The sequence below is a fragment of the Harpegnathos saltator genome, unplaced genomic scaffold, assembly GCF_003227715.2.
Source record: "Harpegnathos saltator strain DR-91 unplaced genomic scaffold, Hsal_v8.6 scaffold779, whole genome shotgun sequence".
NCBI lineage: Eukaryota > Metazoa > Arthropoda > Insecta > Hymenoptera > Formicidae > Harpegnathos > Harpegnathos saltator.
In genome coordinates this window covers 326082-347361 of record NW_020230625.1, presented here as the reverse complement: position 1 = coordinate 347361, position 21280 = coordinate 326082, and the positions used below count along the sequence as shown (strand labels likewise).

The 21280-nt window shown below is 45.2% G+C and overlaps 2 protein-coding genes across 14 annotated transcripts in view; one reads left to right on the top strand and one right to left on the bottom strand.

The window, feature by feature from the left end:
• Window positions 1–3994: 3994 nt before the first annotated feature.
• TfIIS (RNA polymerase II elongation factor) lies at window positions 3995–7269 on the top strand. Of its 3 annotated transcripts, none has more exons than XM_011154149.3 (4): window positions 3995–4228; window positions 4873–5050; window positions 5125–5480; window positions 5759–7269. In XM_011154149.3, the coding sequence occupies exons 1-4, from the start codon at window positions 4160–4162 to the stop codon at window positions 6092–6094; spliced, it is 939 nt and encodes a 312-aa protein (XP_011152451.1). In that variant the 5' UTR covers window positions 3995–4159; the 3' UTR covers window positions 6095–7269. The 3 variants fall into 3 exon arrangements, with proteins under 3 accessions (XP_011152451.1, XP_019700591.1, XP_011152450.1); XM_019845032.2 differs by having other exon boundaries at window positions 3998–4236; XM_011154148.3 differs by lacking the exon at window positions 3995–4228 and adding an exon at window positions 4268–4737.
• A 1495-nt stretch (window positions 7270–8764) lies between these two features.
• HDAC4 (histone deacetylase 4) overlaps window positions 8765–21280 on the bottom strand; it is a 218179-nt gene continuing 205663 nt past the window's right edge. For 8 of the 11 annotated variants that reach the window (XM_025306384.1, XM_025306385.1, XM_011154150.3 and 5 more), the window contains 10 exons: window positions 20057–20194; window positions 18897–18994; window positions 18678–18815; window positions 17309–17594; window positions 16522–16971; window positions 15696–15965; window positions 15019–15365; window positions 14233–14787; window positions 13761–13900; window positions 8765–11894 (listed from right to left, as the gene is read on the bottom strand). In XM_025306384.1, the coding sequence (XP_025162169.1) occupies window positions 11831–11894; window positions 13761–13900; window positions 14233–14787; window positions 15019–15365; window positions 15696–15965; window positions 16522–16971; window positions 17309–17594; window positions 18678–18815; window positions 18897–18994; window positions 20057–20194 (2486 nt within the window). In that variant the 3' untranslated portion in view covers window positions 8765–11830. The remainder of the gene's footprint in view (window positions 11895–13760; window positions 13901–14232; window positions 14788–15018; window positions 15366–15695; window positions 15966–16521; window positions 16972–17308; window positions 17595–18677; window positions 18816–18896; window positions 18995–20056; window positions 20195–21280) is intronic. The other 3 variants (XM_025306382.1, XM_025306386.1, XM_025306388.1) reach the window with 3 other exon arrangements.

Sequence of the window (21280 nt, the reverse complement as noted above, 5' to 3'; positions counted from 1 at the left end):
GCTTTCTCCAATAGAAACAATTCTTAAAGTTGTTAGCCCATGCTAGTTTTACATGAAACTTAGTTTATTTTATTGATATCGTCACATCACATGAAACATCACATGTCACATCACGTAAAAACTCACAAACTTGGTACTCTGATGGGACACGGAACTCGGGCACCCCGAAAGGGCTCTTTGGATTACAAGTCTATCACTTTAACACACTACACCAATTTTCAACTTTATATAAACGTGTTTACTTTGAGTATAATCTTGAAGTTTCAGTAATGTTTAAATGAGAATGTTATAATGTTGCAAATCTAATATCAAATTATAAACATTTTTTAATCGTTGCATTAACATAAAATAAATGTTAAAATAATATTTAAAAAATATTTGCTATAATATTTTATAAAATGTTTTAACAACATACAGAAAAATCATATTGCAAAATCATATTTTTTAAATGTATATATAATATTATTCAAGAAACGTTCAAAAATTTGCATAAAATCAACATTTCTAAACATTAATTTCATGTTCCTTGCTTACTGGGAACAAGGAATCCTGACGGATATTATTCAAGCATGAAAGAGATTTCGCGATGCAACAGACACTTAACAATCGCCAAAATATATGCGCATAATGCGAACGCGTTGCAACAAATTCTGAAATTCTTGAATAAAATTTTTTCGCTATACGGTCGCGGACATAAGGTTGTTACTTTTTTTTTAATGACTTTCGGGATGCATCCCGACTCGAGAAAGATGAGAGCTGCTGCTCCGCCTGCGCAGTACGCCTGCGCAGTAACTCACAACGAAAGGCGAGAAATGAAATATACGTGGTATGACATAAGTATGTCAACCATCATTGCGTTCAGCGAAGAAAACCGCTGAGTGAGCGATTAGTGACTATTGGTCCTTACTGTCAGATCCTTACATTCAGACCAATAACGTTGACGAATTATTCAACAGTTGCTCAACCGTTGAGTCAACCGTCGTGAACGCACCCAATTCTTACATTTTGAAAAATCAGCAGCGGAGGGATAGATACATAGTGCAAGTCACTCAAATGGGAATACGTCTTTTGCAAGGTATTGAACAGGTATGTATATTAAATTTTAAGTGAAATCGTATTTTTTTTAGTCACTAATCGCTCATTGAGTGGTTTTCTCCGCTGGACGCAAATGATTGTTGATATACTTATGGTATACCACGTATATTTAATTTCTTGCCTTTCGTTGTGAGTTACTGCGCAGGCGTGCTCTGTAGGCGGAGCAGCAGCTCTCATCTTTCTCGAGTCGGGATGCGTCCCAAAAGTCATTTAAAGAAAAGTGACAACCTTTATGACTGCGACCGTACACTTATAAATATTAATAGAACGACGTACACTCGTGAACTAAAAGGTATGTGCACCGATTTTTTGTTGACTTCGGAACGCGCTCCAACTTGAGGAGAAAGACAACCACTGCTTCATACGTCAGCGCTGTCACTTATTACGAGAGTAGAAGGATGGCATATACGAGTGTCAAATAAGTAGTGATTGTGGCGTAAACACAAATGTCTTGGAGACTTTGAGTTATAATTGAAAAAATGAAGAAAACAAATAGTAGACTGTGAAGAAAAGTGGCAAAAGGCTTCATAAAATTTGTAAAACAGTATTAAAGGAGAATATTAATTGTCTAATAATATTTTAAGTGAAAAATATTTTTTATAGCTATAAAAAATAATATTATAGCTATAAGTTTGCCTTCGACGTTAAATGAATATGTATGTAATGCTATCATTTACATAGGTGGAAAATGTTATTGTGCTCATAAAAAATAAGCAGCAGACCAAGTCGAGTGATATTTTTTTAACAAGATACTCATATCACTCAACTTGGTCTGCTGCTTACTTCTGCTGAACACAATAATATAATTCCTCACCTATGGAAATAATAGCATTATATATATATTCATTCAACGTCGATGACAAATTTATTAACATTAAAGAAATTATGGTTTATAACTTTTTTAACTTACACTCAAGTTTAAAAATATTTTTCACTTAAAATATTATTAGACTAATTAATACTCTCCTTTAATATGCTGTTTTGCAAATTTTATGAAGCCTTTTGCCACTTTTCTTCACAATCACTTATATTTGTTTTCTTCATTTCTTCAATTATAACTCAAAGTCTCCAAGACATTTGTGTCTACGCCACAATCACTACTTATTTGACACTCGTATATGCCATCCTTCTGCTCTCGTAATAAGTGACAGCGCTGACGTATGAAGCAGTAGTTTTTCTCCTCAAGTTGGAGCGCGTTCCGAAGTCAACAAAAAATCGGTGCACATATCTTTTAGTTCACGAGTGTACGTTTCAATATTTTGCGAAATTGATTTCATATAAAAGAACAAAGTAGGAAAGGTACATTAGTCGCAAATCGCAAACAAATTAATCATAGTCGATTGTTCTTTAATCGCAAGGAGAACAGTTGACCGCGATTAGTCAATTTGCGACTAATGGATTTTTTAAACAAGAACAAAAAAAGTTTTTTAAAAAAGAATATGTCTGTTCTTGCACTGCTGAACTAGTGCAATAAGCTAAAATGAGACAACTATATTTTTCTCACTCTGAAGCCAGCGGCACACGGTACTTGTTTTCGTGCTGGAAATGCACCAATCAGAACGCAATATTTTCATCCAGCAAGCAATCCAGCACAAAAACAAGCACCGTGTGCCGCTGGCTTAACTTATTGCAGCAGTTTAGTAGGGCTGGGTTCCGATATTCACTGCTTCTGATATTCAGCACTGAAAATCTATAGTATACGTGACACATATTATGTATTTTCAGTAGTGGCAGTGGATTTTGGAACGCAGCCCAGGTAGCGAAAAAGAACAGGCCAGTTCTAATCTCTTTTTCTAATGACTCCTACGGTATTCCCTAGTCTTCCCTAGGCACTTCCACCGCGCGCAGCAAGTGTTGGCACTTCCTGCGTGCTAGAGCGTGGGACAGTGCTGTCAGGTGCAATATATTGCGACGCTACAGCGCATGCGTGAGATGACGTAGAGCTCTATGCCAATGACGGCAATAAAGCGCATCGCAGGGTCCATGAAGGGGCCCGCGCTATCCGATCAGCTGTCTTCCAGGCTCCAATGTAATTTTCCCGTGCTTCTTGCGCGAGTGCCTTATCTTAGATTATATTGTTCAGTGGATACTAAATATCAGTTATATTAACAATATAAGTCCAGTGGATACTAAGTAACAATTACGTTATATTAACATTATAATTTTTCACTCAACTATGTAACTGTTACATAATATTTGTATTAGACTCATATTAGACTATAGATTGAGAATCACTATCAGATCAATTAAAATAACCACGATTTAGATTATCTAATTTACTCGATTGCAATTTTCAATGCATAGTATAATATGGGCGCTATAATACCTTAAAAAAGATACGATACTGAGACTTTCACTCAAACAGGGAGCTTGTCATCTCACGCATGCGCTGTAGCGTCGCAATATATTGCACCTGACAGCACTGCCATGGGATTACCACAGACTTCTATAGTATAACTAGACTGCTAACTCCCTTATATACTGGAGCACAAAATTGACTCCAAAAATTATGTATTAAGTCAGCGGCACACGATGCTTGTTTTCGTGCTGGATTGCTTGCTGGATGAAAATACTGCGTTCTGATTGGTGCATTTCCATCCATCTACGGAAATGCACCAATCAAAACGCAGTATTTTCATCCAGCAAGCAATCCAGCACGAAAACAAGCACCGTGTGCCGCTGGCTTTACATAAGGGAATCAAACATCTGCGCATGCGTACATTGGAGTCCACAAGAGAGGGGATATATAAGCAATATGGCCCATCCAATTAGAAGAAATGTGTTTTGATTCAACCAATCAAATGTGAATGTCGGACACCAGGACGATACATACTTTTCGGGGTCATGTATTGAGTCGGAGTTAGCAATCTAGTTATACTATAGAAATCTGTGGGGCTTATACAGGCAGGGATATCGCCTCGAGTTGTCCATCTTGAGTACTAGGCCAATGATCGGGAGCCACGGTTGTGAGCGTCAACGGCAGTTTTGTTGTCCTCTCGCATCTCGCATCTGTGCGCGAGCGATTTCGTACGGCGGAGAGTTGTAGCGCCGATACAAAGTGAAAATGAGCGCCGAGGAGGAAGTGTTGCGCATACAGAAGAAGCTCATCAAAATGTCCAGCGGTGACGGGACGGTGAGTAAGTGAGTAAAATAAAGATCGCAGTATCTTTGCCCGGGTGCGCTCCAAGCTGACAAGAAAGGCGCTGTTCTTGTTTGACGAGCGTTCGAGCCGCGCATTATCGGCGAGCGTCATGAGAGAACATGTGTAAACAAGCACGTGGAGATACTGCTCTCTCTCTCTCTCTCTTTCTCTCTCTCTCTCGCTGAGAGTTTGCTCATTACGAAATGCGATATCAACGTTCACCCCCTCCGAGTTTGCACAGCGTATCCGCTACACAGCAGTAGTGCTTACTTTTGGCGCGTAGAATTCTAACGTCCCAACGATACGTATGCTCGGCGTAATGTGCTGCATCTTTTGACATCTAATTCTTCTCGTGCCCCTCTACAGCGAGTTGATTTTTGCGAATGGCGTTTCTTTCTTGTATACTTGACACGTGTTCCTCTGGAGTATTAAGCTACGTAGAGAAACTTTCTGTCGATTACCTACGAAGAGCGAAAAGGCGTGTGAGAGAGAGAATGTGTGTAGGTATCAATAGATTTGAATGTTGCTATGAAATGTTATTAAGAATCAAATAGGATAATGTAATCTTATTTCGAAGAAAAATGTTCCCATTGGGAGACAGTTATCTGTGCAATTTAATCTTTCTGCCGACACAGGGCCAGGAACAGGCTTTAGAATTGCTCAAGATACTTCAGAAACTGCCTGTAGACTTGGAGCTTTTAACTAAAACACGTATTGGAATGACCGTGAATGCTTTGAGGAAATCCAGCAGGGATGAGGAGGTGATTTCCCTCTCAAAGACTCTCATCAAAAACTGGAAAAAATTCTTGTCAGGCATGTGTTTCATACTAGCGTAAGATGCGAGGAATGCTGACATGAGAACGAGTGAACAATCTCTGATTTTTCAGGATCCAACAAAGAAAAGGACTCTACTTCATCGAGTAGTTCAAAGAAAAGGGATGAGAAATCAGACAAGAGCAAGGAAGAGAATGATCAGAGGAAGGAGAAAGACATGATGGATGGCAGTGACGCCAAAATGAAGGAGGACAAACCCAGCAAAGATGTTCAAAGAAAGCAGTTGTCCTTTCCGGCTCCCACCACGACGGACGCGGTCAGATTAAAATGCAGAGAGCTGCTAGCTGCGGCATTGCGCGTGGACGGGAAGGTCATCGACGGCTGTGCCAGTCCGGAGGAGCTAGCGGAGGAGTTGGAGGAGGCGATCTATGCGGAATTCAAAAATACCGACAACAGATACAAAAATAGGGTAACTAGTCGAGCACCGTCAAGAGCGTGCGGCCTTTCGTTAATTTTGTGAGACCGACGCGAATCTTTGAATGACAGGTTGATATGACAGGTCAGTCTGTTTTCAAAGAACTGATTTAGTGCGCACTATTGCAATATAAGTTAGAGTGAAAGGGAGTGCACACGTTTTTTACTCCAATTAGTCGCACTAGCTCGGAAGTTCCTCGCGAAAATGAGCAACAGACGTATTTGCACGGTGCACGTCACACTCGAATAATCACTATTACGGTTCCACTGCAGGTACGCAGTAGAGTCGCCAACCTGCGCGACGTGAAGAACCCAAATCTGCGCACCAACTTCATCGTGGGCGCGATCACTCCAGCGCGGCTCGCGGTGATGACGGCGGAGGAGATGGCGAGCGACGAGATAAAGCAGCTGCGCGAGCAGTTCAAGAAAGAAGCCATCAACGACGCGCAGCTGGCCACCGTGCAGGGGACAAAGACCGATCTGCTCAAGTGCGGCAAATGCAAGAAGCGCAACTGCACGTACAATCAGGTGCAGACGCGCTCGGCGGACGAGCCGATGACCACGTTCGTGTTATGTAACGAATGCGGCAATCGGTGGAAGTTCTGCTAAGAAGCGTCCTAGAGGGAAGAAGAAGAAGAAGAAGCGGAAGTTCCGATTTACAATCTCGTCTTCGTTCACCGCTTCGCAGCGGACTCGACAAAACTCTCGTATCTTGATCGTCTCTACCTAGCGTTCAAATACCTTCGCGAGACGAGTATCTCGTGATGAAGTTATCGTAACGATGTTATGTAAATTTCGTAGACTCTCGATCAGTACGATTGCACCCAAAAGTCGCCCGATTGCGCCTCCTCCAACTCGTAGGACGCGCGCGTCCTGCCAGCTGGGGGATGTATATTGTATGTAAAGATTATTATATTATACATTACATATATATATATATATATATATATATATGTATATATATGTATATTCGCGAGGAGTTGCATTCAAATTTCTATATTAGCCGCTCGTATGAATAATGCTGCATGTCACGCGGGACGCTCGAAACTTGCCGTGCGCGAAACCTTCCATGTCGAGAGTCTACCGGCGCTACACAGACCGCGAGGAGGCGCAGAGAATGTACGTTGGCCGATCGAGAGCGTAGCGGCAAAAGGTGTCTCGGTCCCCGCGCTACTGTGTACATATTGAGACCGATCAGGCTCGATGTCAGGCTCGAGCTTTCTGATGAGTACTTTGAACCTAGAGTGGATTCTATACACAGTAATATACATGTGTACGCGAACTTCCCGACGTAAGAGACTACAGTAAGAGACGGCATTTCAATCGACACGTTTTTATCCTAATCACGATCGTGACTGTTGATACACGGAGACATCTCTCGCTTTTGTGCATAATCGCGTGATGTAGTAGATCTCGTCTCTCTATCACTCTGCTGTAAAATTCAAACACCCCGTACTCTGACGACTGTACCTACAATTATAAAATATATAAATATATATGTACAAGAGGTGTGCGTGTGTGTGTGTGTGTATGTATGTGTGTGTGTGTTTATATATGTATGTATGTATGTCGCGTGCGTCACCCGATCTTTCTCGCCTGAGTGTTCCTCTCTCTCTCTTTCTCTCTCTCTCTTCCGTGCCCGACCGCCGCGAAGAGACTCGCCAGACACCGTGACGCCTTTATAACACAATGACTATACTTTTTATTTAAAATTACTTCTTTTTACGAGGTACATTTATATACATAAAAAATTTATGACTATTACATTAAGCTTATGCAATATAGACAGTATATTCGTGCATGTATAATAACGTAACAGTAGAGCTTTGTTAATTCACATTTATACCCGACGTTCGGACAGAACTTAGTCATTTACATCTAGTTTGTATCAACTTGCCATGCTGGGTGTGATACCGGAATGTCATAAGTTTCTCTCTCTCTCTCTCTCTCTCTCATACTTCGAACAAAACTCACGCGTGGAAACGTCGTATAGCGCGCCGTTGTTCGACGCTCAGGCGAAGCGCTCGTGGAGACGCGCGTTTTCACAGTTCGAGCTCTTTACTTATTTCGTTATTTCGACGATTAATCGACCGGACAGTTGCGCGTTTGATGTTAAAGACACAGCTGTGTACGAGTTAGCGAGGCTCTGCAAGAAGGGGTCTTCGGAAGATCGCAGCTGCGGAGTTCGAGGTTCGCGCACAGCCAGAGGCGCATGCTTGATCTTCCTTGGCGAGAATTTCGCAGGACGAATAGCTTTGTATTCAGCACTAAATACGCGGAGTCGCGAGCCTGCGCGTCTCCCGGGTACCTTGCCTCACTTGAGCGTCGACGGGAGCGCGCGCGCAACGATAGATCCAACGACGACCAAATAAAGCGAACGAGGATAGGGGCGGGGATCGCGAGAATGAAGAATCTGTTTATGCCAAAATGACGTTTGTAGGCCCGCGACGAGAGAGAATCGCTCTCTTTTGAGGTGTCTCTCAGTTCGAAAACTGCGTCCACGTAATTCCAAGGAGGAAAAAACTAAATCCACCCACCATCGTTTTCCCACGACACGACGCGCGCTCGGTTAATCTTCGCTCTTAAATTATCGTAACTGACGAATACGCTATTTCTCTCTCTCTCTCCCTCCCTCCCTCTCTGTCTGAAGTTACCTTCGATAATAATACGACAGTCATTTACCGTCTTGAGTCGATAACAGACTGGTGTGTTTTTAACGAATCGTCAACGTTTCTTTTTCTTTTTTTCTTTTCTTTTTCCTCTCTCTTCTCTCTCTCTCTCTCTCTCTCTCTCTCTCTATCTCGCTACTAGCTTACTGTATACACACATATAGGCTGGGCTCGTATTTATACTTAATATACATCGAGTCGATCTTTACATGCAGCATTTCCTCAGTGAATTTCCTTTTATCGGGACAACATTTAACAGACATTTGAGATTCTTGCGATACACGGATATATAATGTATATAGATCGGTATTTTAATATATATAGAATTATAGATATACTCTTTATGTGTATATATATATATATATATATAATATATATATATATCCTGCATGACAAACTTCACACACGTATACACACCACATATATACATATATACATACATATACATATGTATGCATACATATATATCACATGTGCATCCTTATAACTCGCGTTTATCAATAGACTTTTTCCTCTTATATCCATCTCTGTTTCTTTTATCATTTTCTTTTCTCCGTAAAATGCATGACACAAAAATAAATGCTTGTATCTGTGAATAATTATATTTGTCTTCTCTATCTATCTTCCTTTCGCTCCTTCCCTTTTTCTCCTTCACTCTCTCACTCACTCACTCACTTTCTCTCTCTCTCTCTCTCTCTCTCTTTCTCCCCCTTACATGTACATTTTCGCGACGTATATTCCTTAATTAACCGTAACGTTAGCTTCTTCTTTTTACAAAATATCACAAAAATCACACCAGCCTTTGTTCGCAGCAAAAAACCAAGTTATTGTTGTTGTTTAAATCTCGTGAGAACGCCACTGACAAGACGTCCTACGGCAGCGTCCCCTGCGACTCGCCCCTCGCGCGTTCGAAAACATTAACAACAAATATCAAATATCGGCAGTGCCGACGCGAGCCCACGTCGGGAATCGCCCAGGATGACGTCGACCGCCGGACACAACGGTCGATTCTCTCACAAAGCGTCGCATGAATCGACCGACAAAATACTCGCTTGAAAATTAGAGTTTCCTTCAAATATCCATCATTAGAAACAACGGAGACACGCAGCCACCTGTGCGAATCCAAATTTTCCTCAATCAGGATGCAAATTCAAGTCATATTTTACAATAATTTCATTTACAATTTGCTACGCACGCGATAATAAAATTTCAACTCCAACCGAACTCGTCCGCACGTCGAGTTGCTCTCGCAGTGGAAAGATACGATCAGACGACAACAGCCGCGTCGGCGGCCTCTCTTGCTGAGAGAGAACGCGACGAGCGACATCGACGCGTGTCGCACGACACCCTGGGGTGTCCCCGTCGTCCCGACACCCGCGTGGCTCGCGTCGCGTGCACGCGCCCGCCGCGCACATGTTCGCAGCACACGACATCATAACACCGCCTTAGGATCTAGACATCGACTTTTCTCTCGTCGTTGCGTATCGCGACTGCTACGACGCGTCGCCTCGACTCCCGAGAAGAAGCCAGAGACAAGGGCGGCTGCCGCACACCAAGGAGCCCTCGCTGCATCTCTCTGTCTCTCGCTGCACGACGACCGGCTCTCCAACAGCGGCTGCTCCGCAGCAACTCCGGATGCACGGAGGGACAGGGAAAGCGAACGAACCGGACGACGAGACAATTAAGCGCTAGTGACCAGCACCACGATGCGCGCTCGCGCTCGCACGCCCGTCTTCGTCGGGGCTGAATCGGCGCGCGGGAGGCGGAGGAAACACACCTAACTCATCTACTGTCTTTTATAAATATGTTTGTCCGATCGTCCTACTCGCACACGCACTCACTCTTCTTCTAGCGAGGCCTTGCATGCCTGACATACTCTGCAAATCTCTTTCTCTCTCTCTCTCTCCTCTCTCAACAACTTTCCTTTTCACTCACACGACCCGAGACTTTATCCCGCGAGAACGTTCGAGGTACTAATTTGACCAACGCGCTTACCGATGTACACTCATTGCGCAACGACTTGTTCAATCGTATCGATATTCTCCCTCCCCCTCTCTCTCTCTCCGCACGGGACAACAACACACGACAATCACTCGGGAAAACCAGCGACCGCTCGGTTGGACTTTTAGGTCCATATTCTGAACTCTCTGTCATCATTAAAAGTAGTTTATAACCAAACAGAAGGCTTATAAGCCACTTTTATAGTCACTTTTAGTGATGGAAGGTCATTCAGAATATGAGTCTTACTCTACGGCGTGTCGTCCCCATAACGACACACGTAGGCGCGATGAGAAGAATCTCTCAGATACGCGTTCTCTCTTCTTCTCTTTGTACGCCGACGTGTTCAACGCAGCCTTCTCCCTGCGTCTGTCAAGCGTCTCCCTGCGTTAGTCCTCCCCCGAAAGTGTTTCGATAAGATACGAGTCGTTGAAAAGTGTTTCAAGCGGAGACGCTCGCGGTCGCGGCATTAGCATTCGAAAAATATATACACGACGATGCGCGCGGAGTTATCACGAATAATTAATTCTTCCTGCGAATTATCCAAGGCAACACGATGCATCATCAGACTTGTTTTGTATGGTGGCTTCGAGAAGTGGGTTTTTTCTCAGCATCATATTTCGCTTAATTCACGTCGGTGAAGCGTCAACAAGTCGCTCGCGAATGTTATGTTTGTTTTTACCGTTTTATTTCTCTTCGTCAAAAGACAACGCGCGTCGTTCGCGATTCGTCTTCTCCTCAGCGAGTTGTTATCAACAAAACAACGACGCGCTTGATCCGCACAATATTTGTTTCTCCTGCACGGAAGGATCAAGCGGACAAAAGTTACAAAATGCTCTCGCGCTTTCCAGTTCTCACTCGAGTATCGAGCTGTCAAAGTCATTCGTTGTTCGTCGATAAGACACTGGTATCGAAAAGATTTGTCAAGCGGCATCCAATTCGCTCGAGCGAGAGCCCGAGTTTTCTCGCGTGCGCTCGAGTTTCTCTCCGCCCGACAATGTCAACGCAACGATTTTCGTTATGGAAAAGAAGATATCTCTCTCGCTGGATCCGTATTAAAAAGAAGAAAGAAGAAAAACAGAAGAGAGAAAAAGAAATCTACAACCGGATGACGAATTCACGATCGCTCGTCGCTGCTCGTGTGATTCATCGCTAAGACTCTACTACAACAACAATCTCTCCCGCGTACCGAACAACGCGCAAGAACAATAAAAACATCTGCAATACTCACAAACAACTTTACACATCCACGTGTCTAGCATAAAAACAAGAGTAAGAGAAGTCGGCGAGCCGTCGAGCTCTTCCCGAAATCTTTACACAGATCACTTCTTCCTCGTTACTCGGCCGTCGTTTATTCGCAACTACGGTCTGTAGAAAAAAAAGAAAGAAAAAAAAAAAGAAAGAACAACTGTGTGTGTGTGTGTGTGTAATGTAAATCGTAAATCCCAGACCACCGTGCGGCGATCTCGCACGCGTCGTCCGCTCTCTGTGCTCGCCCGCGAAGCGCGATCAGCAGCTGTCGCGAGACGGTGAGCAGGCCAGTGGCCGTGCGCGACGACGGATATTATCACTGAGAAATGCACCTCTTAGAGAGAGATATCCCAAAGAGCATTTGCACAGTTTCCCGGTACAATAGATTACGCTTGTTCTACATCTAGCAGAATGATTAACGCGCGTCTCATTTGGCCTCGTCCTGCTCCATCGGCTCCTCGGACACCTCTCGGGAATGTTCTGGCGTGGTTCTGCAAAATTCACCGACCGCCCCGTGAACAAGTGACCTACATGTGATACGAGTGATTTTGCCGAATTTGATATGTGCTTTAGCACTACCATCCCGCTAATTAAGAATCAAGCGACTCGACGCAATTCAACTCAAGCATTCACGAGAAAAATGAGTTTAAAGTTTACGTACCAAGTTGCAAAAAGACAGATTTTCAACGAGCAGCGAGGGTCGAGATGGTGAGGCGATTGTTTGGTACGACGCTAGGATGCTACATGTTATGGGAACTCGGGGATCTTGCCTTTTTCAATTTTGATCAACGGTAAAGCGCAAAAAAATAATTTAGTTTGCTTATATAACACGCATTTGCCACGCAACAAACAAATTTTAACTTATTTTCCACTTTTGTCACATCTTTGTTTCTACACGTTGTATTTATAACGACGGATTTCGAATATTCTCGACTATAGAAAGTGTTTCTTGTTGATAGAATGCTAGACCATCAGTTGTTTTCGGGCAGAGCATGAGCCTAATATTTGCAGTGTAGAGAATAATGTAAGGGGCGATTTTTAAAAGTGCAACAGCCTGGTATCGGAAACATCAGTGAAAAACATGGCAAGTAAATATTATAAACAAGTAAATTAAATTTTATTATATTTTCAATGATAAAAACATACTATATAATATTGCGTAGATAAAGGAAAAAACAATTGAAAAAAACAAGAACTCGCAATATGCATAGTTCCATCGTATCAACTGATCGCTTTACTACCTCGACCACCGCTGCTGGTTGGAAATGGTTTGTTTTTACAACTCTGTACAAATGCCACACGAAGAACTTTAACCCTTTGAAGCACAGCGGGACTCTGTGGAGTCCCACCTTTTTTCTTTCATTTTATTATGTTTTTCAGGTGTAAAAAACTCGATTTTCTTGCTGTTTTTTGTGTTTTCATTCGAATATTATGTCATCAAGTATGTTGTAATGTGTAATTCTCATAAATTGTTTATGAAATTGTTTATATAAATAGTTAAACGCAAAAAAGTGTTTTTTGTACAAAAAATTCGTCAAAGAGAACAATTATAGCTATATGGATGACAATTGATACCCTGGAGTATCAGGGGTTTTCGAGGCCGCCGGTTACGAATCCGGGGTCAGAATTTCGAAATTCAAAATGGCGGATCCAATATGTTGGACAAAATGTTCAAAATCCTTCGATTTCGACAGAGATACATGGAGGTTTTTTAGGTCGCTGATTACGAATTTATTATCAAATTTCCGAAATTCAAAATGGCGGATCCAATATGGCGGACAAAAATGTTCGAAATCCTTCCATTTTGACAGAAAGAGATACATGGAGGTTTTTTGGGTCGCTGATCACGAATTTATCAGATTTCCGAAATTAAAATCCATATCATATCAAAATGTGCCATTTGAAGTCGCCATATTGAATCGGCTATTTTGAATTTTTTAATTTCGACTCTGTATCTGTCATCTGTGATCGGAAGCACATATATATACCGAGTTTGATACATATCCACATCATATCAAAGTTAGCCATTTGAAGTTGCCATATTGAATACGCCATTTTGAATTTTAAAATTCTGACTTCAGATTCGTAATCAGTGACCTAGAAAATTCCTATATACATGATCAGTTTCCTTTATTATTGTAGCATAGCGAAATTCGTGCTTCAATGGGTTAAACTCATTTTTCCTGCGAGTCACTTTACTATTAATTAATGGGAGGGTAATATTAAAACATCAAATATCAAATTCGGCAAAATCAGTGAGGACAATGATACTCTTCTTGTTGGCAGAATCACTGAACAGCTTCGAAAACATACACTCATAAGGTACAACACGACGCACAAACGGACTCGATACTAACGTAAGGTTTGTAGGCTGCTGCATCGACAGGGAGGCCATGGCGGACACCGTTTCCGTCTCGTCGTGTTCCTTCTGGCTCGCCTCTATCGCGCTCATGCCCACCGTGTGAGCGGCGAGCTTCACGCAAGGCCAATGTGACATCTGCGGAACGACGTGGTGAACGTGAGTCGTGCGTCGGCGCTCAAGTTGAGTCGAATTCGCGATTCGACTTGTACTCGATCGAAGATGTGGCGACAACGAGGCATAACCTCGGGTTAATAACATCAACCCGTTGACCCAAATATTCACAGACAAGTTATCTCTTCTATAGAAGCAACTTCTATAGATTAGGAAAGGAACGTTTTTCTTATCCCGTAGTTTACTCTTGTAAACGTTTCTGCAGGGCACAAATTTCCCTCGTAACAAACTTGCAAAGTCGCACTCTTGGATCGAACACACCAGCCGAGGACTACGACGTTGTCGACGACTCCTACCTGGATGGCGATAGTCTTCTGCAACGTGTCAATGGCGTTCTGACAGGGGATCCTGGTGAGCTCGTCATCCCGCAGCGGGCTGGGCTCGTCGCCGAGCAGAGCGCGGACGCATTCCTGAGCGGAGTCGCAGATCGCTGCCAGGTCGTAGCCGCCCTCGAGCGCGAGGATGACCTTACCGTCGGCTAGATTAAGTAACTGCTGCGTCATCCTGCCGAAGCACGCCGGGCTGACCTTGTAGCCGCCCAACGGCGCCGGGTGGCCCACGGCGGCGTCGAAGCCGGCCGAGACGATAACGATGTCCGGGTCGAACTCCTTGGCGATCGGCATGACGATCGTGCGGAACGCTGCGAGATACTCGGCGTCGCCCATGGGAGGATTCAGACCGCCGGACCACGCCACGTTGACGTTGTAGCCGAGACCCTCGCCGGCGCCGCATTCGGTGGGCCCGCCGGTGCCGGGGAAAAAGTTGCCATCGTCGTGTCTGTGTATCGAGAGGTACAGGACCTGCGGGTCGTCGTAGAACATCTGCTGGGTGCCGTTCCCGTGATGGACGTCCTGGCGGAGTAAAAAGGACGCAAACGATATGAGCGTTTAGAGAAGGAGAGAAAAAGAGGCGTCCGGAAGTATTTATAATCGCAGCTCGATCTGGGCTCGCGGGAGGACCCGCGTTACGTCGCATTGTTTAAACCGTGTCCGTGCTGTGTAGAAATGTCTAAAATTGAGAGCGCGTCGGTGCTATTGTCCCGCGTGTCCGTCGTCGATCGCGTGTGTGTGTTCTCCTCTTACCCAGTCGAGGATGAGGATTCTCCTGACGTCGAGTTTCTGCTGCAGTAGCCTAGCCGCGATTGCCACGGAGTTGAAGAAGCAGAAGCCCATCGCCTGGTTGGTCTCGGCGTGGTGCCCGGGCGGTCTCACGACGGCGAAGCCGTTCTTAATGTCGCCCATCGCCGCCTTGAACGCAAGGTCGACGACACAGCCCACCGCCATCCTGGCGGCGGGCGCAGTGTTCAGCTCGTTCCACGTGGTGTCGGAATCGACGCCTACTCCGCCGCAGGGGAGTCGGACGAAGCTCTTGATAGGCAACTGCGACAGCTTCGACATGTCCAGTTTCTGTCGATTCAATGGATTCGTCCCTGCCGCGACAAGCAACACAAATTGCAGATCAGCAATCGGGACTCGATGATTAATACGCGGTTCGGCTTGGGTCAAGCGGAAGCTCCACAGTTAAGATTTCTTTCAGCCGCTGCGCGCGCTTCCAATCGAATCCGTCTCTGCTTGAGCGCAAGAGGACTCGATCGAGCCGAAGAAAGCTTCAAGGTCCCGCTGGTTGTGCAAGAATCTGACAATTCTGATTACTGGGGGCTGTGCGACGTGTCATTCTTACTCCAACTTGCAAATTGTAGATTCGCTCTGGCAGCACTTCCTTCCACTTCCAAGTGATGAAATAATAAAACAATGCTCACCAAACAGAAGGGCGTGCGCCTCGCTGTGACATGTCTGAATTTCCTCGAGCGTGGCCTTGCGCGAGCGCACCCGGTCGCACCGCTGCAGCAGCCCGGTCTCCGACAGCCTAGCCCACACGCTCTGCAGCCGGCCGCCGTGCTCGGGATGACCTCTGACCGTTTCGCCGCAGGCGCACGCGTGCTTCAGCATCAACGGGTCGTAGGCTAATCCCGTGGTGGGTCGGTGGGGGGAACCGCGCGCGAACATGTCGCCGCTGCCACCCTGGGGACCTTGATGCAGATTCAAATTATGTTTCATGAGCCGAGAGAGCATAAGATCAGCCTGAGCCCTTTGCAAATTTCGATTCGCCCTTATGTTCTGATCTATATGACCCGAAATGAAATTTAACTCTGCATAACTTTTTTTATACTCAATTGTTGGTACTCTGTGTTTCACTTTCTTTTCGTGTATACTTTGTGAAGTGAAGAAGAAGTCATGAAATACAGAGTTACCAATAATCAGATATAAAAGATAGAGTTAGATTTCTTTTCGGATCCGATCATACGAGACCCGAGCAGAACGTAAGAGTTAAACTTTCACGCGCATCAACGATCTATCAAGGCCGTAAGCACTTTGTGGGGTCTTGAGAGTGGACATTCTCTTCTCTATTCTACGCACCATGTCGCGGACGCGGACAGTCTTCAGAGTCTCGCGATCGTGTTCGTATCACGTGTACGAGATTCTCCACGAAGAATCGACAGAGAAACCGAAGACTGTTCAGTTCATTCAACGTATCCACGCCATATCTACGCAAGAAGAGAAGAGGGCTCGATGAGCAGCCTTTACCTAGATGCACCAGCGGGCTCGACAACGCCCTCGAGAGTGGCCTGGCCGATTGCGAGGTCCTGCTGCTGCTGCTGCTGCTGCTGTAGACGGTCGACTCGTTCGTCTGCAGGGTGTGCCGCATCATGAGGTCTCTCTGCTGTTGCAGGAACTGCTCACGGTCCCTCTGCTGCTTCGAGATCTCGCTCTCCTCCGGGTGATCTTTCTTGCCGGTGAGATCTATGACCTCGGACTCCTCGGTCTCCGGCGCCTCGTCCAGCTGATTCGCCTGGCTGCGTGAGCCGACTCGCGTCAGCACCGTCTGGCGGATCTGCTGCTTCAGGTAGTTGTGCGCCTGCTGCTGGTCGTGCAGCTGCTTCTCCGCGAGGTACTCCTCGTAGTGGGTAGTCGGCGCGATTATGCCGCCCTGCAGCATCGGGTGGCCGAGCGGCAACGGCGCCGATTGCGTTCTACCTGTGTGTGCGAGAAGAAAGCGGCAAGAGTGCCGCGCGTGAGTCTCGCGCTTGGCGGTCGCAATGGTGGGCAATGGAAAGAGAGAGAGATAGAGAGAGAGAGAGAGAGATAGATAGATAGATAGAGAGAAAGAGAGAGAGAGAGAGGACGCGTGCTGTGTTTCGCGCGAGAATGGTCCCTCGAGAAACCTCGGAGATGGCCGCTCTGGCCGCTGAGAGTCTGAGCGAGCGAGTCCAGCCTTCGAGCACGAGACTCGTTTCTCTCGGGGCGGCGACCATTGTCCGGAACAGGGCACGCGCGCGTTAAGGGCTTCTACGTAGACAAAGAGGGAACATACTACCTAAAGGCCGGTGACCAGCCTTATGCAGTCTTGCGTGCGCTACTTGTGTATCCGTGATCGGCGCGGCGTGATAGACCTGCCGGCCGCTAGCGGCCACTGGCGGCGCCTGCTCCAGATTCTGCATCTGCTTGTAGATGTACGTCGGCTCGCCCTCGATGACTGTCAGGGACGGATAGAACGGTAGGGTGCCGTGCAGCATCTGACCGGTCAGCGGCATGCCGAAACGCGCCGTGAACGCGGCCCGCACCTCCGCTTCCGAGACGGGCGCCAGCTTCGTTCCGCTCTGCCGGTAGAGAATCGCGGTTCAATCAGCAGCCGCGTAATAAACACACCAGGCGGGATTGTAATATCCCGTGAAATTGCGCTTTTACAAATTATCAGGTTGTTTATTGCTTCATCCGCAAACGGAGGAACTAATCATCTGACGCAGAACCACGACAAGGAAATGATAAAACGAAATGTAATGTAATTGTGCATTATGTTTTCTTTTACCTTTTTACTTGAAGGTTTTACTTGAAGGTAAAATTTGTCGTTATCGGGCAAATAAAGTTAGTAATTCAAATGGTCGTTTTCTTCACATCTCCCTTTGAAATCCCGACATTTGCTCAACATATTATTAATAATGATTAACGGAATTCAAAAAGATTGCGAGAGGAAAATAATAAAACGAAATGAAATATAATTGTGCATTATATTTTTTGTTTGATTCTTTTTATTTAATTCTTGACTTGTACATCAACATTTTGAGAATTTAAGTGACATTTCTGTGACCCCACAAGAAACAAAAGATTATCGGGCAAATAAAGTAAGCAATTCAAACAATCGTTTTCTTTATATCTTCCTTTGAAATCGCGAAATTTGCTCAACTGTTGTCACGTGATAAACAGTGTTGTCAACAAGATTATTAACAATGATTAAAGAAATTAAGAAAAATTGCAAGAAAGAAATAATAAAGCGAAATAAAATATAATTGTTCATTACGTTTCGTTTTATCTTTTTATTTAATGTTTGACTTGTACGTTAACATTTTAAGAATTTAAGTGACATTTCCGTGATTCCACAAGAAACAAAAGGTCATCGGGCAAATAAAGTGAGTAATTCAAATGATCGTTTTCTTTATATCTTCCTTTGAAATCTAGAAATTTACTCAACATTGTCACGTGACAAACAGTGTTGTCAACAAGATTATTAATGATTAACGAAATAAAAAAAAATGCACATTAAAATATTTAAATGTTTCGCCTTCCACCTTACTTTCTACACAAATACGAAATTAAAATTTTGAAAAATACTCATGAGTGAAGGAAGAAGGTCAATGTCTGCAACGAGTAATCTCGCGGGAAAGAGCTTCCCCTTCCGTACTCACCGATGAGCTCGACGGCACGTGAGGTCTGCCCAACGAGATGTTGGGCATGGACGGTGAACTGAAGAGCGAAAGATCCGAGAGGCTGCCTTGCTGACTATTGCTGGTGAGACGACCACCATAAGCCGGATTCTCACCTTCCTGCGACATCAGACAGATCGGACGAGATGTTTTAGTCGCGGCTCACGGGAAATCGCAGTACACGCGAGAGGACTCACTCACCTCCTGTATCGCCGTGTTGCTCCCAGCGGTGGGGCTTGCTTGAGAATTGTTCACGGTCGGCGGAGAGTTAGGCCCGGATTCGGGATTGCTGCCAGAATCTGAAAAAGGCACAATTAATACGTCGAAAGCCCGAGGGCTCGTTGGAGGAGGAATCCGCGTGTCGCGTCTCTCGTTGCGCAACCGACGAAGTAAGACGAAACAAGCGCGCGCGCGCCCGGACTTTGTTCTTGCGAACGCACTCGCGAAAACGATGAGAGAGAGAGAGAGAGAGAGAGAGAGAGAGAGAGAGAGAGAGAGAGAGAGAGAGAGAGAGAGAGAGAGAGAGAGAGAGAGAGAGAGAGAAACTGGCAGAAAGTCGCTCAATGAGATCTCCCCGAAATAACAGCTCCCCACGCGTCGTCACGTACGCGACAACACGCGCGCGTGCACTAAAATCCCGACGGCGCGACGACGATGAGACCGATGCGAACAACGCGACTCGTTCGACGCGTCGTAAAGAAAGAGAAGCCGGAAGACGAGAGAGACGTCCTTCTCAAACCCGCGATTCCTCGCGCGCTAACCCCTCCCCCCGGAGCCCCACTCCCCTTCCGTTTTCGTGGTCCCGTAAGGGAGACACGTATGCTCCCCTTCGCAGCGTCGACTTTTTTTTTTTTACATAATGTTAATCGGAGATGTTTCGTATCATGCTGTTACGGGAGAGTCAGCAAACGTTAAGGAAACGCCACAGTCAATTAATCGAACACGGGGTGCAACGAGAAAGAGAAAGAGAAAGAGAAAGAGAGAGAGTGAGAGAGAGTAAGAGAGAGAGTAAGAGAGAGAGAAAGAGAGAGAGAGAAAGAGAAGAGAGAGAAAGAGAGAGAGAAGAGAGAGAGAGAGAGAGAGAGCGAGAGCGAGAGAGAGAGAGAGAGAGAGAGAGAGAGAGAGAGAGAGAGAGAGAGAGAGAGTAAGAGAGAGCGAGAGGAGGAGAGAGAGAGAGAGAGAGGGAGCGGAGAGGAGAGAGAGAGAGAGAGAGAGAGAGAGAGAGAGAGAGAGAGAGAGAGAGATACGTATGTGTATATATACGCAATAATATGTACGTCGGCGAATGCTCACGCAGAGGAGGAGAGAACTCATTCTAGGAATACTCAGTCCTCGGAAGCTCGAGTGTGAGAGGAACGTACTTGCTAGTAACGACTTCCGCTTGAGGTGCGACAGCAAACGGTCCTTCCGGCGTGCCATGAGGGGTGAGTTTCTCGACGCTGCCATGTTCCTCTCCACGCGCTGTTTTAGTCGCACCTTCAGCAGGTTCGGCTCCGAGGCTGGCCAATTTTCAGCCGGTTGTTAGTCGGTCATTGTCATACCGAGAGAGATAGAGAGAGAGAAACGGGGGCGAGGGCGGGCGAGGCGGCGGCGGCGGCGGCGGCGGCGGAGGGGGTCGGGGTTGGGAGATGGATTAGAAGCACGAGGCGCGCGAGAACACGACACGACGGCCGTCGTCGTCGCTTCACCGGCGCGCACGTGCCGCGACCGCCTCTCCCCGCGTGGCGGTGTCGCGTGAGACTCGAGGGACATTGAAGATGTGCGAAATATCGCTGGAGGAAGCTGATCGGCTGCGCAAAAGCAAAGTGAAGGACACCGACGCCTAACGCCCGACGTTCTCCGTGTTTTGGCCTTGAAATTCGGATAGTTACACTCTACGTTGAAAAGTCGCTCGAGGAGCCTACGTGTATATTTGACATTGAGAGTCTAAACATTCGTATTTGAAGAGCAAAATAGGGTTGCTACTCAACAAGACAAAACGAGTTTGACTTAGTCGCAGTCTAACGATAATATAAGAAGAAACCAACGACATCTGTATTTAGAGGCACTGTTTTTATAATTTAGTCTTATATTAAACCGAGTTTAAATTTAAACTACTTGCAGCGACAGATTGATGTGATCTTTTAATTGCTACAGGCGTATATACAGGGTACCCATTAAGATTGTGCGCGATTAACATCGCAGAAAGTGGCCGGATGAAAAATGTTTTAGACAAAGGTTGTTTAGTTTTTGAAAGGGGAATATGAAACAGCGATATCATTTTGTTTACAGATGGCATCACTTTCGAGATATTCATTGATCATCGCTTTTCTTCAACGGGAGCTCCAATTTTTTATTATATCTTTCTTTTCTACTAATTAATTCGGACAATTTTTGTCTAAAACATTTTTTTATTCACCCAATATTTTTTGAGATATTTAACTTGGTAACTTTTTTAGATATTTAGATATCTCGGTAAGCTTATTGACCTTTGGAAATTTCAAAATCATCAAGTTAACAAAACAAATTAAGGCACTATTGTAACAGCATTCTTGAGACCAAATAGAATAAAAAAGTTTGGTACGACCTTTTCTTCCGACAAATAG